Consider the following 14,112-nt stretch of genomic DNA (forward strand, 5'->3'; position numbering starts at 1 on the left):
TTAAAGCATGTAGGGGTTTGGCGATAGTCGCAAAATTAGCGACGAAGCGTCTATAATACGACGCAAACCCAATAAAACTCCTAACCTCTCCCACTGAGGTGGGAGTCGGCCAGGAGCTTACACACTGCGTTTTGGCGGGATCGGTAGAAATACCTGAGCGCCCCACGATGTGCCCCAAATAACGCACCGACTCGCGTAACAAATGGCATTTTTGGGGCTTAAATTTCAAATTAGCAGCCCGCATCTTTAGGAAAACCGCCCGCAACCTCTGGAGATGTTCCTCAAAAGTTTTGCCAAAGACAATGACGTCATCCAAATAAATCAGGCACGACTCCCATTGCAATCCAGCCAAAACCAATTCCATCAACCGCTGGAAAGTTGCCGGCGCTGAGTGTAAGCCCATCGGCAACCGGTTGAATTGAAACAGGCCGTGCGGAGTACGGAAAGCAGTTTTAGGCTTTGAATCATCGTCCAGAGGAAGCTGCCAGAATCCCGAAAGTAAGTCCAATGTGGAGAAGAATCGCGCTCCCGCCAAGGCGTCAAGCGATTCGTCCATCCGTGGAAGCGGGTATGCGTCGGCAACCGTAATTTTATTAAGGCGCCGAAAGTCAACGCAAAACCGCATCGAACCGTCCTGCTTCTTAACCAGGACGATCGGCGCTCCCCAAGGGCTGTTGGAGGGAGAAATGATGTCGGCGGCTAACATGTCATCAACAGCCGATTTGACATGGTCCTTTTCGGCGGGACTCAACCGAAAAAGATTCTGGCGTATTGGCGCGCTGTCACCCGTATCAATATGGTGACGCAGCAGATGAGTGCAGCCCAAATCGTATTTATCCCGACTGAAAACGTCGGAAAATTCCCTCAGTAGTGTCTTAAGACGTTGGCGCTCTAAATTTGACAGGTCCGTCGATCCCGCGCAAAGCGCCTCGAGCCACCCTTCATCGCTGTCCGAATGTGGTCGCGGTGCAGGGACAGCGCCGACATGACTCGCGACGGGTTCCTCACAGGGCACCGGCGTTGCGTGAGCAAGCACGGTCCCCTGTGGGACCACCACCGTCTGCGAGCCCACATTGAGGACCGCGATGAAGGGTTCTCCTTCCCCTCTCACTATGGTCTGGGCCGGGAGTAAATTAGGTCCACTGACCCCGGCCCTAGACGGTCCCAGCAGAACCCCTTGAGCCCCAATGCCCTTAGCGAAGGGCCGCCGAAGTTTCAAGGGAATCAACATTTGCGCCCCCGGAGGAACGCGCACCGTTCTATCTACGAACGCCGGCACCGTCGCGAACGCCGTCCGGCTCGTAGCGGGGGATGGCAGAAACGCCATGCGTCGGCCCGATGGGAGCTCAATGCATCCCTGGTCGATTAATATCCTAATCGGCATTTTGGCCAGGAAGTCCGTCCCCAGCAGGCACGGAACCGCCAGCGAGGAGGAAACAAAAATCGGCCCAGATAATTTAATATCCCCGACACAAATCTGGGCTCGAATTTGTCCGATGATGCCAAGTGAACCCCCGTTAGCAGCAAAGAATGGTACATTAACAGGCATCAAAGGACGGCTCTGGGCAGGGAGAATGTTATAAATCAACTCCGAAATAATGGTCGCCGATGCCCCTGTATCGACCAGGATGCGCACCTCGACCCCATCGATGTGACCCACAACGGCCGACGACCCCGACGACGCGGCTACAACCCGATGGGCCAACACGGACCACTGGCTGGGTTCAATGTGAGTACCCAGAGCGGTGCGTGTTGGTGCCATGGTACGCGATATTGGCCCCCCATACGCTGCGGTGTTTGAGTGTGTGACGGGCGTGTGCGTGGGCCAAACATGAGGGGTGCCGCGACTCGCCGGATTATGATGGTAGAGCTTGTGACGAGGGCCGGCGTCCCGTTGAGGTGTCGTCCCGCGCTGCCGAGGAGAGCGGCACCCCGAGGCGACGTGGCCCCGGATGCCACAGTTGTAACAGCGTGGAAGCGCTGGTGGCGACGATGGATGTTGTAGACGGCTTGAACCGGCCCGGTCCTCCCGCACTCCCGCTCCGTGCTGCCGTTGATGGTCGATGGCGCAAACCGCTTCCACCGGGAGGGTGGCCGCAGCGACGGCACGCCCGCTCGCTGCCTTGCTGGCCTTATGTCGTTGAGAGGACAGGTTTGCGTGGAGAAGACGGGCCGCTTGGAGGGAGCACATCTCTGCATCGTCCTGTGCGACAATGACGATGTCTAAGTCGTCCGCCAGCAAAAAGTCACCATGGCGTCGACACCCTCGTCGTCCATTCGTGGAAAGGCCTCCTTCGCCAGTGCCAGGAGGCTTGTGCGGTACGCCAGGGGCGACTCCTTCGTCCCCCGCTGGCGATCGTAAAAGAGTTGGCGACAGTCCGATGGTGGACCATATACTGCAGATAGCACCTGCATCGCCTTCCGCAGCGTCGAGCGCCTCTCCTTCGGAGCCGACGTTAGAGTGGCGAGGGCGTCGCTGTCGAGGAGTGCTGGCAGCGCGCGGAGAGCCTCGGCGTCTGTCCACTGTGCCATCTCCTGGTGAGCGAGGAAGCGCCGCTGGAAGCCGCCCCAGTCGCCATCCTCGCCCACAAATTCCTTGAGCGGGGGCAGTCGCTGATGTAAGGCAGCGGCTGCAGAGGACGATCGCGCTCCCTCGTCACCCTCACTTGACTCAGCGTCGGCCCGAAGCAGCGATGGCATCGCCGGTCGCACCCGTGGTGACGTTCCGCCCGTAGGTTGGTGACGCGGCAGGTACTGTACTCCCGCCGTTGGACGCGATGCTTAGAGCGGCCACGCCCTCAACAGCAGCTGCGGCGATGGCGGGAATTTCAAAATGTTGCCCCGTTGAAATGGCGGGAAGGCGCTGTGGTCGTTGGCTGCTGTCGCCCCGTGGCGGTCCCGCAGCCCCCAGCCGTGTGATGTTGTCGAGCATGGCGGCTGCGGCGTACAGCAGCTCGGCCAGCTTCGCGTGCGCCTGCCTCAGCCCCTCCGTCGACGGCTCCCCTTCCTCCAGCTGCTGTGGCGTGGATGCGCCCAGCCCCAGCTGGTCGATGGCATCTTCAGCCGTGTCGGGCCCTCCGACTGCAGTGGTGTCTTCTGCCTCTGGTACCCCGACTCGAGTCGTCCGGCGTGTATCCATGTTCGTACTTTGTTTCACTTCTGACGCCAGATGTAGTAACGCTCACGACTCGTTCACACCGGATAGTTGGAGGCACACTGGTTTATTTAACACCACACGTTGTGACATACACACTTGAGGGGGTATCGGCCCCCTCACCCGTCTATCTGAGGACACACCTCTTAGCTAACCCTAGCCTGCCTCTGAGTCCTCCGCTAATGGGCTAGGGGAGGCTATCTTGGCCCGACACTGGCCAGTCGGGCCCGGTACCCAGAGTCCAGACCAGCACTGGCTCTGGCTCTGGTACCACGCCACTGGCTCGAGCCTGCGCGGTCCTGATAAGGACGGCGTACCAGGGGGAGACCAGGGCTCTATCTAAGACGTCTTCCGTCTTCTCTTCTTAGCTAACACATCACTCCCGAGCCCCCCGATACATTCCCCTTTTATACTCCCCCCTCCCTGAGGGGTGGGGCCCCGGGGGATCGTAACGTCCGAAGCGCGGACGTCGTAGAGGGCACCTGCCCGTGCACTCACGTAGCCCCGCCCACTGTGCTTGTTTACCATAGGCTGCCATGCATAACGGGCTCTCTCTAACACCCCTACACTTGCGTGTGTGTGCTAGGTGTGTGTGCTAGGTGTGTGTGCTATACTTGCGCGTGTGGTATATGTGTGTGTGTGCTATGTGTGTGCGTGCTACGCATGTGCGTGTGCTATATGTGCAAGTTCTGTGTGTGTGCTGTGTGTGTGCTATGTGTGTGCACGCTATGCATCCATGCGTGCTATGCGTGTACGATATACGAGTGAGTGTTACACGTGCGTGTGCGCTATGTGTGCGTGCTGCGCTAGTGTGTACAACGTGTGTGTGCATGCGTGTGCGCTGCCTGCTTGTGTGTGTGTGCGCTGCCTGCATGTATGTGTGCGTGTTCGCTGCGTGTGTGTGCGTGTGCGCTGCGTGTGCGCTGCGTGTGCACCGACTTCATGAAGGGGATGGTCATGAAGAACTTGTTGGGGCCAAAGCCGATGCGTGTCTTGGCCATCACGTCGTTCCGGTGCGAGGGGAGGTCCTCGATGAGGAACCACTCGATGCTCTGCGTGTATCAGTGCGAAATATATATCGGTGTGTGTGTGTGCGTATCGGTGTGTGAGTGTGTATCAATGTGGATCGGTGTGTGCGTGTATAAGTGTGCGTGTGTATGGGGAGAGAGAGGGGATAGCAGGGGGAGGGAGGAGAGAGACACGATGTGACGACACCACACGGAGCGTAGCGCATGAGATGAGATATGCGACAAACGTACACAGACACACAACAACCATTCGCCAGGAAGTGGCGGTGACGTCACCACAGTGCTTGTGCCAGGCTAAGTGCACTTCAAGGCCACGTGAAATGTCAAACGCCCGCTGACAGGTCACGGGACAGACCCAGGTGCCATGGGTTGACTGACTGAGATGACTGGCCGATGCAACACCTGTGCCCCCTACTGTGCCAACTTGCTGTGTTTTAGCCACCCAGCGCTTCGCTCGTTGTTGTGAGTGTCGCTCCTCTGCTCTCCGTTGTTGCTGGAGGGCGACTGCCTCTGACTGCCCATTAGCATCCTTCACGAGCCTCCTCCACAGAGGCCGATCTTGACACCGCTGGTACCAGTCATCGGCAAGTCCACACAGCTCCACATCATCTTGCACCACATCACTCCATCTCTTCTCTAGCCCGTGCTGCACGACCGTGGCCAAGAAGACCCAATGCTTCGTGTGGAGCGAGAGACGAGGTAGCTTCTACACAGCGTTACGCAGCTGAAGAAAATATGTCGCTCGACTGATTCAGAGTGAGACCTCTGCTGTAAAACCGGAGTTGGTCATAAGCCCACTGCCCAGGTATGGAAAACTCTACACTCTCTCCACAACCGCCCCATCACCAATGGGGAGTTGAGGCGGAGGAGTGCTTAGTTTTGGAGGGGCTGATGGTAAGGCCCCACCTCTTAGTGGCATGTTCCAGGTTCAGCAGCAGCACCTCCAACTCCTCCACTTAGTGAGCAGCAATCACCATCATCAGCAGACATTACATGTTGACTTAAAGCTTTCGTGACTGCAAGAATTCATATTCTTGGGTCTTTCGGAAAAGTCACGTAAAGTCACGTAAAAATAACAAAAAACTACAGAAGTTTTTTGTTATTTTTTGTTATTATCTTTGAACCTATCTATGCGACTTTACCCAAGAATATAGACATTACATGGTTGACCAAGAGGGAGCCATCCCTTGACCACATCCAGGCATCGATTAGCCTCCCATTGTATCTGTACCAGATGGAGATTCCTCCGGTACAGCCATAGAAGGGATTCACGAACTATGTGGTCGAAAAATGTTAAATAATGTGGGAGCCAGAAAAAATCCCTGTCGCACCCCAAGGTTAACAGGGAATGGCTCGGACTCCTGGCCACGTAGTTTTACCTGGGCCTGCCCACCATCATGAAAGTCCTTAATGATTGTGAGCAGAGATTCAGGCACTCTGAAAGCACCAAGAACAACCCAGATCCCAGGCCTATTGATGGTATCCTAGGTCTGGACCAGGTCAATAAAGCAGAGTTGTAGGTCATGTGGGAATTCCCTACACCTCTGCTGAAGCAGACAAACAGAAAATATGGTATCTGTGATGGACCGCCCTGGTCTGAAACTACAATGGGTCTCCACAAGCATCTCCTCAGCGTGCCTGGCAAGGCGATGTTGAATAATCCTTTCCAGTACCATTCCCAACACACTGAGGAGTGAGATGCCATTGTAGTTGTCAAAGTCTGTGCGGTCCCCCTTCTTAAAGATGGGGACCACCAGGGCATCCTTCCAGTCCTGCGGAACCTGTCCAGTGCTCCAGAGAGTTGTTATGATGTGATGTAGGGCAGTCTGCCCACAAACGCCACCCTCCCTCAGCATTCGCTTGGGAGATAATCTCTGCCCACCGCTTTTGCTGGTCTCAGACTCTGGATCACCTTCTGTAATTCCTCAACAAATGGCACTTCAGCCAGCCACTCACACGGGGTGACTTCTTCCAATATTTGAGGCACCGCAGCCTCACTAGGGTCATCCCCACTTTGCCCCACGATGTTTTCCAGGCTGATGAATTTTCCCACCCCCAAGACCTCACAGAAATTCTCAGATCTGCAAACCTGTTCCTGGGGGTTGGAGATCGGATCAGCTTTCTTTCCCCTCATGATGGTGATAGGTGTGGTGTTGCAAGGTACTTTTTTATGGAGTTAAAGAGTGATTTGTGATCACAGGCTACTGAGAAAGACTCCATCTCCTCAACAATCCGCGACTACCACACATCTTTGCAGCGCCGCATGCCTCTTCGAACCTTCGAGCGAAGGCTGTGGTAAGCCTCCTCATTTTCCGACGTGGGATTCTGTAGACGGTGGAAATGAGCATGTCGCTGTTTCTCATCCAGCCGCAACAACTCCGCCATCAGCCAGGGTCCAGGGGAGGTTTGGACCGTGTACCCAAAAAGCAGCCACTGCAGCTGCATGAGCCCCAGTCCTAAACCTCGCTCATTTTCCCTCGGCATCAAGAAGAGGGGGGGGGGGTGGGGAACGATGCCAACCTCAGCTGCAAGCGATGATGAAATTCTTGCTTGCAACTTTCATCAGCTAGCTGAGACCAGGCCACTGTGGGTTTGAATGGGGTCCTTGATGGACACCCACCACCAGAGTGGAAGAATGGCAGGTGCATCTTACAGATGACAAGCCAGCATCACGCCCAGCCACCTTTGTCTACCCAGGGGCGACATTTACACACCGTACCAGGTACTCATCTGAAGCAGAGTCAGACTAGGGTAGGCCCGGGACTGGTTCAAATAATCGTCAGTCCCACGGTTAACAGTGACATCATCGCTTAACAGTTTTTGCGGTTAACGTTTTCGCCTCACATAGTGACCCGCCGCCCCTGGTTTCGACTGAACAACGGTTAATGTGTCAACGTTATATGCGTGCACGCAGTGGCGCCAATTTCGGTCAATCAGAGCTGCTCGTAAGTGGGGGGCTGAGCCACGCCCTCAGCCAATCAACGAAGTCCCATTTACGAGCGGGTTTCGCCCTCGACTTGGCTTTGTTTAACATTATACCTTTTCTGTATTTGGGCGGTGAAAATAGCTCTCTCTTGTTGTGCAGACCTCATTGATTTTTGTTACTTTGTTTTGTTACTTATTTTACTAATTTTTTTACTTTATAAGTGAATTAGATGAAGATGTTACTTCGGATAACGTTGGTTTTTCGTGTGGGTTCGGATTACAAACGTTAAACCGAGTGGACCTCACCGGCTGCTGGTTGTGAGAAAGATCGCTGAATGCGTATTAGTCAGCTGGGTGGACTCAAAACGTTCCCATCGGCCGAGCGAGTTTTGAGAAAACGCCGCCGCCGTACAGGCGAGTTTGAGATTGTAGAGCAAGGGTGGGTAACCTTTTTTCTGCCAAGAGCCATTTGGATATTTATAACATTATCAACTTAAAAATTAGCCTGTTATATTTGGTCAAACATTTCATTAACTCACCCCTAATTTGATGGCTGGAACTGCTTCTCTTTGGTGAGGCGTGTGATGTTAGCTGGTATTGATGATGTTGCTACTCGCAACTGCTTTTCCAGGTTTGCTCCAAGATTTATTGAATTTCGAGTCCCGCCTGCGGTGGCCTTGGCAGGGCCAGACCAAATGATTTCGCGAGCCTTACACGGCCCGCGGGCCGAACATTCCCCACCCCTATTGTAGAGGGACGTGCTTCAAACGCTGGACCTGGTCGAAGAGTAAACCGACTGCGAGCTTCCCCTTCTCCCCTGCCCCCCACAACCTTAATGCTTCATTCATACCAAATGCCGCGAGAGATGCAAGGCTGAGTTTAATGCCGTGAGTAATTGTGGCTAGCTGCTGAGGAAAAATATAAACTGGTTTTTAACCATATTTTTCCATCATTTTTTATTACTGGCAAAAAAGTATCCCATAGATACAACCGCTCGACCAGAGGTATAAGCGCTCAGATACCTGCATTACTTTTGTGCTGTTTTCCTTTTGGCGTTCTCTGGTCGAACACTTGCCATAAAGACGGCTGTCTCTGGCTTAGGCCAATCAGTTTCAAAGACGATGCGTGTATTATCAGAGCATGTTTGTTTACATGTTTTGCTACAGGTAATGTGTGGTTAATGCAGACTTGATTCCGTGCAAAAGGGTATCTATTCGGTGTTTAAACATCTTAACACAATTCCTGTTTTATTTCCAGAAAGGGTAAAAACCTATTCTGATTTTTCAGACCTAGGAAAGTGGATAATTCTCCCAAAGACAAAGATCCCCCATGTAGCGGCAGGTGCTGTTAGTAGCGAGTAGCAGCACCTATGAAGGCCGGCACTGCGGCACACGAGGGGGTGGGTGGCCTGCACCACAACCGGCCGCCTTCATCTCCGTAAGTGGTGACATTTACTCCACACCGCACTAGGTACTCATTTGAGCCTGAGTCGACCTAGGGGAGGCCCACGACCGGTTCCACATAATTACTGCATGTGTAATACAGCTACTGTGGCTGACCACTGATGAGGAGGGGAATGGCTACTGCTGCTGCTACTGCTGGGGCTGTTGAAGGCTCTGGGGCGTGACGGTGGCTTGGGAGATGTTAACTTCCTCGCCTGGTGTGCAGGAGGTTGTGGGTTCAATGCCGACCCTGACGATGCCTGCTGCTGTATATTTGGAGTTTGCACGTTTCTCTCCCTGTGGCCGCGTGGATATGTCTCCGGGTCCTCCTGTTTTTCCCTCCACATTTATAATCAAAGTCACCGCGCGTTTAAAGAGTATTTGGCTGCTATAAATGTCTACATGATGATGATATCTGCCACTCCGTTAAACTTATAATCTGTGATAGCCAGGTCGCTTCTCAAAAATAAGCTAATACCTCAGTGGGGTTCTAGATTTGAAGCATTTTACTTGATACAGCTGTCGGGCTGTGACGGTTCCACCTGAAGACGGAAGCTTGTGTTGCCTCCGAAACGTCGTGATTTTTATTTTATTTTACTTTTATTAATTTTAATTTTTTACCTACGTGACTTTACCGAAAAAACCTAAGAATATAAACCTCAGTGGGGCTTAACCTGGTAAAATAGAAAAAATAATGTTAATAGTTTAGTTTATAGTTTTAAGACAACAAACGAGTATTACCTAAAAAATAAATTGCATTTGATGTTAACCATGCCCCAATGTGCTCGATGAAGATCGCAGCCAAAGAAGAGCTACGCATACTGGGCAGGGTGACACACCGCTCCACTTTTGGCAGTCTTTGGTTGATTTCCACGGGGGAATGATGATGATGATGAGTCATTTCGTTGAGCCTTATCGTCTGTGTTATCCAAGGCCCCCTCCTAGAGACAGAGCTATGTTGCCCTGAATCCGAATCTTGTATTTAGACTGCAGGAGGCGGAACCCGATCAGCTATAAAGCTCTTTGCTCACAGATTTCCAGTAAGGGGTAGGCACGGGAGTCAGAACGTTGCAACAACAACAAACGCAATACTCACAAACACGATAGGAGAGCAACGTTTAGGAAAGGGAAACAAATCACTTTAGAAAGTATATACAAATACAACTAAACTCGTTTTTATCGTACCATGTAAAGCCCACTGAGCTATGTAGATTTTTATGTCAGAAGTGGCCTGGGAATCACAAATCATAGCTCAACACAAGTGGGTTCATCATCGTCGTCGTGCGGACATTTATAGCAGTAAGATAATAAAATAATCTAAACGAATTATGTCGATTCTAAATGTGGAGGGGAAAAAACTGATTTGTGCTAATGCTCAGTGGGCCTTAAGCTGGTAAACAAAAAAATAGTTCTAGTTGAACACGTAGTAGGTAGGATTTCGCGGCCAATATTATCCATAACAGAGGTTTATTTCTTTGGGGGGGGGGTTAGATCGCATAAAATATGAACGTATGTCGTTAAACCCACCACCACCCGACACGACCAATTCGTCAAGGTTCTGTCACGTGAATCAAAAGCGTGCCGCACTTAGTTCATGCATTCAGCGCACTAAACCGTGCGCTGGGAGAGGATAAAAAACCAACAAATACAGCACAGCGCACACAGCGATGCATCTAACAACTGCAGTAGCTGGTGACGATTTAGTTTACAGCTCTCCAGTCCTGTCAGTCAATCCGCAGGCTTCGTTCCCCGGTCCCTCACCCGGATCTCCTTGCGCGTGCGCGGGGTGAAGACGGTGTCCCTGGGCACCCCGGGGATGATGTAGAGGCGCACCAGCTGCTCGTTGACGCGCAGTTCGATGAACTCCCGCAGGTCGATGCGGTCGCGGATGTCGAAGTCGGTCTCCTCCAGCACCTGAGCAACGCAACGGAGGGCGGCAGGCGGCTGAGTGCAGCCGCTCAACTGAGGGAGCAGCAGCACAAATAGTAGTGGCAGCAGCAGTAGCACAAGTAGCAGCAGTAGCACAAGTAGTAGCAGTACCACAAGTAGTAGTGGCAGCAGCAGTAGCACAAGTAGCAGCAGTAGCACAAGTAGTAGCAGTACCACAAGTAGTAGTGGCAGCAGCACAAGTAGTAGTGGCAGCAGCAGTAGCACAAGTAGCAGCAGTAGCAGCAGTAGCACAAGTAGCAGCAGTAGAACAAGTTGTAGCAGTACCACAAGTAGTAGTGGCAGCAGCAGTAGCACAAGTAGCAGCATTAGTAGCACAAGGGGTGGGTCGCCAACACCACGCCCGGCCGCCTTTGTCTCCCCACTGTCGTTGTTTACTACACACCGCACCGGGGACTAATTTGAGGTTGAGTCGACCTAAGGGAGGCCCAGGACCAGTTTAGATAATCGCCATCACTGGTGTTGGCCGTGAACTGGAATCGAACTCGGGTCACTGGGTTTGTAGTGGAGCACGCTAACCGCCACACCACCGCACCCCATACAAGTGTGCGTAGTCGTGAGCATTGAGATGTGTACAAAAGTATTCATATCTAGAGATGTGAGTGTATAAGGGGTTAAGTATTGATGCGTGTGTCTTTCTATAACTGGGCGCCATGGTGGCTAGGAGATGTTAACTCCCTCGCCAGGTATGCAGGAGGTTGTGGCTTCAATCCCAACTTTGACGCCTGGCTGTATATTTGGAGTTGCTGTGTCTCTCTCTCTGCTCGTGGTTGTGCAAATGTATCTCCGGTTCCTCCGGTTCTTCCCTCCCTGTATTTTGCCGCTGCTATAAATTTCCACACGGCGATGATCATATCAGCCCCACTTCGTTGAGCTATCGTCATTTTCGATGGTCAGGTTCGCTTCTGACAAAATAGCTACAGAGCTCAGTGGGGCCTTACCTTGGTATAATAATAAAAAAAGTTTAGTTTTAGTTTAGAGATAGCGGCGCCTTTGGAAGGCCTTCATCCAGCAGCGGACTTCACATCTCTTAACCCCTAATCAGTTCCCTACCGTATTACAGACCAATTCAGACCTTATCCATCACCCCGTGCCCCTTATAAATCTCAACGTTCATTCTACAAAGTCCCATCACAAACGGCTGTACGCTGTATGGACCTGAAAACTCAATTTTCATGTACAAGAATATGGGGTAAACCGTATGGGTTGACAGCTATGGAATTGATCTTTGCTTACACCGATGATGATGATGATGACTGTGGCCATCAAAAGTAGCGTCGATGTGTATTGGGGTACCTCTCGCACGGCGCAGTCGTGAGGAGCTTCATCCTCGTTCACCTTCCCCTTGGGGAAACCCCACGTAGACTTGGCCAGATAGCCCTGCACCAGCAGCACCTGATTTACACACACACACAGTGTATACACACACACACACGGTGTACATTTACACACACACGGTGTACATTTACACACACACACATGGTGTACAGTGAGGGAAAAAAGTATTTGATCCCCTGCTGATTTTGTACGTTTGCCCACTGACAAATAAATGATCAGTCTATAATTTTAATGGTAGGTTTATTTGAACAGATACAAAATAACAACAACGAAATCCAGAAAAACGCATGTCAAAAATGTTATAAATTGATTTGCATTTTAATGAGGGAAATAAGTATTTGACCCCCTCTCAATCAGAAAGATTTCTGGCTCCCAGGTGTCTTTTATACAGGTAACGAGCTGAGATTAGCAGCACACTCTTAAAGGGAGTGCTCCTAATCTCAGCTTGTTACCTGTATAAAAGACACCTGTTCACAGAAGCAATCAATCAATCAGATTCCAAACTCTCCACCATGGCCAAGACCAAAGGGCTCTCCAAGGATGTCAGGGACAAGATTGTAGACCTAGACAAGGCTGGAATGGGCTACAAGACCATCACCAAGCAGCTTGGTGAGAAGGTGACAAGAGTTGGTGCGATTATTTGCAAATGGAAGAAATACAAAAGAACTGTCAATCTCCCTCGGCCTGGGGCTCCATGCAAGATCTCACCTCGTGGAGTTGCAATGATCATGAGAACGGTGAGGAATCAGCCCAGAACTACACGGGAGGATCTTGTCAATGATCTCAAGGCAGCTGGGACCATAGTCACCAAGGAAACAGTTGGTAACACACTACGCCGTGAAGGACTGAAATCCTGCAGCACCCGCAAGGTCCCCCTGCTCAAGAAAGCACATATACATGCCCGTCTGAAGTTTGCCAATGAACATCTGAATGATTTAGAGGACAACTGGGTGAAAGTGTTGTGGTCAGATGAGACAAAAATGGAGCTCTTTGGCATCAACTAAACTCGCCGTGTTTGGAGGAGGAGGAATGCTGCCTATGACCCCCAAGAACACCATCCCCATGGAGGTGGAAACATTATGCTTTGGGGGTGTTTTTCTGCTAAGGGGACAGGACAACTTCACTGCATCAAAGGGACGATGGATGGGGCCATGTACCGTCAAATCTTTGGTGAGAACCTCCTTCCCTCAGCCAGGGCATTGAAAATTGGTCGTGGATGGGTATTCTAGCATGACAATGACCCAAAACACACGGCCAAGGCAACAAAAGAGTGGCTCAAGAAGAAGCACATTAAGGTCCTGGAGTGGCCTAGCCAGTCTCCAGACCTTAATCCCATAGAAAATCTGCGGAGGGAGCTAAAGGTTCGAGTTGCCAAATGCCAGCCTCGAAACCTTAATGACTTGGAGAAGTTCGATAATTGGTTTTTTACCCTTTTATCTGGCAACAAAACTGACACCTCTTTTACAAGGAGTCAGGTTTGCATAAACCACAATACCTGCAGTCATAATGCAAATAAAAAACATAACTCTGATAATGTATGCACTGTCCTTGAAGTTGATTGGTCCACACCCGAGATAGCTTTGCTTAGAGCCTAGTCTCACATGATGTTGGACCAGATGACGCCAAAAGGCGCACAACTCAAAGATAATGCACCATCAGAGTATGAGAGCTCGGGGCAAGTATTTACACCATTGGAACCTCATTTGCCAGAAAAAAAATATGATAATTGGTGTTTTACCCTTTTATATGGCAACAAAACTGACACCTTTTTTACAAGGAGTCATGTTTGCATAGACCATAATACCTGCAGTCATAATGCAAACAAAAAACATAACTCTGATAATGCATGCACTGTCCTTGAAGTTGATTGGTCCACACCCGAGATAGCTTTCCTTAGAGCCTAGTCTCACATGGTGTTGGACCAGATGACGCCAAAAGGCGCACAACTCAAAGACAATGCACCATCAGAGTATGAGAGCTCGGGGTAAGCATTTACACCATTGGAACCTCATTTGCCAGAATAAAAAATATGATAATAGTTTTTTTACCCTTTTATCTGGCAACAAAACTGACACCTTTTTTACAAGGAGTCATGTTTGCATAAACCACATGTTTGCATAGACTTGGAGAGGATCTGCAAAGAGGAGTGGGTCAAAATCTCTCCTGAGATGTGTGCAAACCTGGTGGCCAACTACAAGAAACGTCTGACCTCTGTGATTGCCAACAAGGGTTTTGCCACCAAGTACTAAGTCATGTTTTGCAGAGGGGTCAAATACTT

General features: G+C 51.0%; 1 protein-coding gene across 2 annotated transcripts in view; it reads right to left on the reverse strand.

Annotated features, from left to right (window-relative positions):
* Nucleotides 1–14,112, reverse strand: part of DCP2 (decapping mRNA 2) — a 48,188-nt gene that overhangs the window by 15,987 nt on the left and 18,089 nt on the right. For both annotated transcript variants that reach the window (XM_078883694.1, XM_078883693.1), the window contains exons 5-7: nucleotides 11,793–11,891; nucleotides 10,311–10,463; nucleotides 4,094–4,206 (exon numbers count right to left, since the gene is read on the reverse strand). In XM_078883694.1, coding sequence (XP_078739820.1) covers nucleotides 4,094–4,206; nucleotides 10,311–10,463; nucleotides 11,793–11,891 — 365 coding nt within the window. The remainder of the gene's footprint in view (nucleotides 1–4,093; nucleotides 4,207–10,310; nucleotides 10,464–11,792; nucleotides 11,892–14,112) is intronic.

Source organism: Lampetra fluviatilis, chromosome 72, assembly GCF_964198595.1.
Source record: "Lampetra fluviatilis chromosome 72, kcLamFluv1.1, whole genome shotgun sequence".
Lineage (NCBI taxonomy): Eukaryota > Metazoa > Chordata > Hyperoartia > Petromyzontiformes > Petromyzontidae > Lampetra > Lampetra fluviatilis.